A 4,112-nucleotide genomic window follows, 5' to 3' on the forward strand; every position below is an offset into this window, starting at 1 on the left:
CGTTTTCAGCCATGGAATCGTGTGCTATAGGTCATGGGAGCTCAAAAACGGCCACACCAGCCATCGGGTTCGAAATCATGGGGGATGGACCGAAGACGTGAAAATGGCGTTCAGACGTGTTTTCGACCATGAAATCATGTGCTATAGGTCTGTTGACGCCGGTTTTTAACACATGTCGGAGTCAGCGTCAAGAGAAGACAGGACAGCCGATGCGGTAACGAAGAAGGCAACAGGTAGTGTATCCACCTTGGCACAATATGTTTACAATGACAAGAGGGTAGAGGAATACTTTGGTAAAAGGATGTGGATTTGCATCTCACGCAAACTCGATGTCCGTCGCCATACACGGGAGATTATCGAGTCCGCAGAAAAGGGGGAGTGCCCAATTGTGGATAACCTTGATACTCTCCAGTACAAGTTAAGGGACATTCTGCAGAAATCAGAGAGATTCCTGCTTGTATTGGATGATGTGTGGTTTGATGAATCCAACGTGGAAAGGGACTGGGAGCAACTTCTAGCTCCCCTAGCTTCTAAGCAGAGGGGAAGCAAAATTCTGGTGACTTCTCGGCGCAATGTATTTCCAGCTGCTCTTTGCTGCCAAGAGGTGTTAGATTTACAAGACATGGAAGATTCTGCATTCTTGACACTCCTCAGAGAACATGCCTTCTCTGGTGCTGAAATCAGAGATGCGCAGTTGCGTATGAACCTCGAAGAGATTGCAAAGAAGATAGCTAGAAGGCTTGGACAATCTCCCTTGGCAGCAAAAACTGTGGGTTCACAGTTGAGTAGGAAAAAGGATGTTACTACATGGACAGCTGCTCTAAGGAGTGACAACTTAAGTGAGCCTATGACAGCTCTGCTATGGAGTTACGAGAAGTTAGATCCTCGTCTGCAGCGGTGCTTCCTGTATTGCAGCTTATTTCCAAAAGGGCACAAGTATAATGATCAGGAGTTGGTTCACCTCTGGACAGCAGAGGGTTTTATCGATTTGAGTAGCCAGTGCAGAAGAATGGAAGATATTGGCAGCAATTACCTGAATGAGTTGATCGCTTGTTCATTCTTGCAACCAGGTTCTGATAGATTTGGTTTTGGATGTTATATCATGCATGACCTCTTACATGATTTGGCAGAAAAACTCTCCAGAGATGATTGCTTCAGATTAGAAGATGATGATATGGCAGAAATACCCTGCACCGTTCGGCATCTCTCAGTCCATGTTAAGAGCATGAAGCAGCATAAGCAAAGTATCTGCAAGCTACGCCATCTGCGCACTGTTATCTATATTGGTCGTCTGGTGGATGATGCAGATGATGTTTTCCATCAGGTACTGCAGAATCTGAAGAGGCTACGTGTTCTCTATATGTGCTTTTACAACAAAGAAAAATTACCTGAATCTGTTGGTGAGTTGAAGCACCTTCGGTATTTGAACGTCATTCAAACCACAATATCAGAATTTCCTGCATCTTTGTGCACTCTTTACCACTTGCAGATCCTTCTGTTCAGTTACAGAGTTCAGAGTTTGCCTAAGAAACTATGCAATTTAAGTAAGTTACTAAGTTTTGAACCATATGGTGAAGCATTCTACGGGAAGAGACCTTATGCAGAGCTGCCTCAAATTCCTTACATAGGCAAGCTAACTTCGCTGCAAAATCTTGATGAATTCCGTGTGCAAAAGCAGAAAGGATATGAGCCGCGACAGCTGAGGGACATGAATGGGCTTGGTGGCAGGTTATCTATTACACATCTCGAGAATGTCACTAGAAAGGATGAAGCTGCAGAGATGATGCTGCATAAGAAAAGATATCTTGAACATTTGGAACTTATCTGGAGCAATGAGAGTGACTCGCATGCTGAGGATAGTTTACATCTGGACATTCTAGAAGGTCTAAGGCCACCGGCTCAATTGGAGGGCCTTGCAATCGAGGGTTACGAATCTGACAGATACCCAAGCTGGTTACTAGAGGGTTCATATTTTGACAATTTGGACTTCTTTCGACTTCATGATTGCACTGCGTTAGAAGGTCTACCACTCAACACCGAGGTCTTTAGGCATTGCTCCAGACTGGTGATCTCGGACGTACCAAACCTGAAGACATTACCTTGTCTGCCAGAAGGCATGGCATTTGTATCAATTGAAGGATGCCCGCTGCTTATGTTTATCTCCAGCAACGAGATGAGAGAACATGATAAGAGAGAAAATATTGTGATTCCAGAGCAATTGGTGTCTCAGGTTTTTTTAATCTGGGAGTTGGATTCAGGATCATATCCAGTGATTAAGAGGAACCTTCATAAAGAACATTCATCTTTGAAGCAACTGACGCCATTGGTGGATGCTGATATATCCCAACATCTTCAGACCATCAGCGGGACCCTTGAACAAGAAAAAGATGAATTATATGATAAAGAAACAATCATCAAGGCATGGTTATGTTGCCACGAGCAGAGAATAAAACTCTTGTATGGGACTAATATTGGGCAACAGTTGCTTCTGCCATCAACTCTGGATGACCTTAGTCTTTCTTCATGCAGTATTACAAATGGCGCTTTAGGAGTTTGCCTAGGCAGCCTCACTTTACTAAGAGAACTGTCACTAACAAGGATAATGTCTTTAACTGCACTTCCATCAGAAGAGGTCTTCCAACATTTGACAGCACTTGACTTCTTGCGGATTGATTCTTGCTGGTGTCTCAGATCATTAGGGGGATTGCGAGCGGCTACCTTTGTTACCAAAGTTTCTATTGATTGCTGCCCTTCCTTAGAGCTGACATGCGGAGCAGAATCTATGCCGTTGTCTCTTGAGACGCTTAGCATAGATGGCTGTGTGCTTGCAGCTGATTTCTTAAGCAATGGATTGACACATCTGAAACATCTGTACATGTATGGGTGTAGAAGCTCTGCATCCTTGTCAATTGGCCATATAACCTCCCTCGAATCATTGCAGTTACATAATGTTCCGGATTTATGCATGCTTGAAGGATTGTCTTCGCTGCAACTTCAGGATGTAGGGTTGGTAGATGTCCCGAAGCTGTCTGCGGGATCCATCTCGCAGTGCTGTGTCCAGAAATCACTCTGTGTTAGCAGATCTGATATCTTCAACCACTTGCTCTCAGCTGAAGGCTGTACAGGTCTAGAGCAGGTCCAAATCCAAAGTTGCAACGAGACATCTATTTTCTTTGAGGCATCTGCAAATTTTACGTCTGTCAAGGAGCTGGTAATTTTTGAATGCAGAATTCAGGCACTGCCAAAAAATATGAAGGACCTCTCCTGTATGGAGAAGCTTGAAATTTTGGGGTGCCCAAACATATTATCCTTACCAGATCTGCCAAGTTCCCTCAAGCAAATAACCATATACAATTGCAAACTCTTGTCAAAGAACTGCCGAGAACCTGACGGAATAAGCTGGCCAAAGATCGCCCATATCCCTTGGAGGGACATCAATTGAATTGCTCTTTGGATCCCTGAGGAGAAACAAACAAGGTGAAGCTTCTACTGGTATACAACTTGAGGATTCTTTTTTTTTGACAATCATACATCATTTGCTCCATTGATCCGTTTGCTTTGCGATTCAATATTTTCCTCCGCTAAGGTATTGGAGAAGATGGAGCATTATATGCTTGTGACAGCTCAACCACGGACTGCTTCATGCCCATGGCCCATTTCAACTTCTGTTCTGATACCGACACATTGCGTCTCGACTGCTTGCTCTCTTCTACTGCCTCAGCTTCTGCTGCTGTTTGTTGTGCTTGTTGTACCACTGAAACCTGTAAATATTATGCCTATTATGCCGAGCATGTAAACTATGGTATTGTACCTTACTTGTAAAAAGAACATGTAAATGTTTGTTCCATTAATTTGGTTGCTTTATACTATATGTAAAAAGAAATGGGATTGGTTATGCAAAATTCCTTTTTTTTCTTCCTATCTCCATCTCAGTCAAATTCCTAAAACATTTTACCTCACATAGACGGCTAGATCCACCAATTTCTAAAAGAATACATATACAAGTCTTAACAAAACAAATACAGGTGGGGGACCTCTCCCATTGCAAGGAAACTAAGAAACGGATCACAAATAAGTTTGAGGTAAATACGAAATATATAACAAATTAAACT

At 43.0% G+C, this 4,112-nt stretch overlaps 1 protein-coding gene across 1 annotated transcript; it reads left to right on the forward strand.

The window, feature by feature from the left end:
• The first annotated feature begins 241 nt into the window (after positions 1-241).
• Positions 242-3,473, forward strand: LOC117849393 (putative disease resistance protein At3g14460). Its single transcript, XM_034730927.2, has one exon. The coding sequence runs from the start codon at positions 302-304 to the stop codon at positions 3,440-3,442; it is 3,141 nt and encodes a 1,046-aa protein (XP_034586818.2). The 5' UTR covers positions 242-301; the 3' UTR covers positions 3,443-3,473.
• The last annotated feature ends 639 nt before the right edge of the window (positions 3,474-4,112 follow it).

The sequence above is a fragment of the Setaria viridis genome, chromosome 3 (genome assembly GCF_005286985.2).
Source record: "Setaria viridis chromosome 3, Setaria_viridis_v4.0, whole genome shotgun sequence".
Lineage (NCBI taxonomy): Eukaryota > Viridiplantae > Streptophyta > Magnoliopsida > Poales > Poaceae > Setaria > Setaria viridis.

Bases quoted from the DNA above. Each gene is read 5' to 3' on its own strand.
- LOC117849393 (XM_034730927.2), top strand. From the start codon at position 302: ATGTGGATTTGCATCTCACGCAAACTCGATGTCCGTCGCCATACACGG.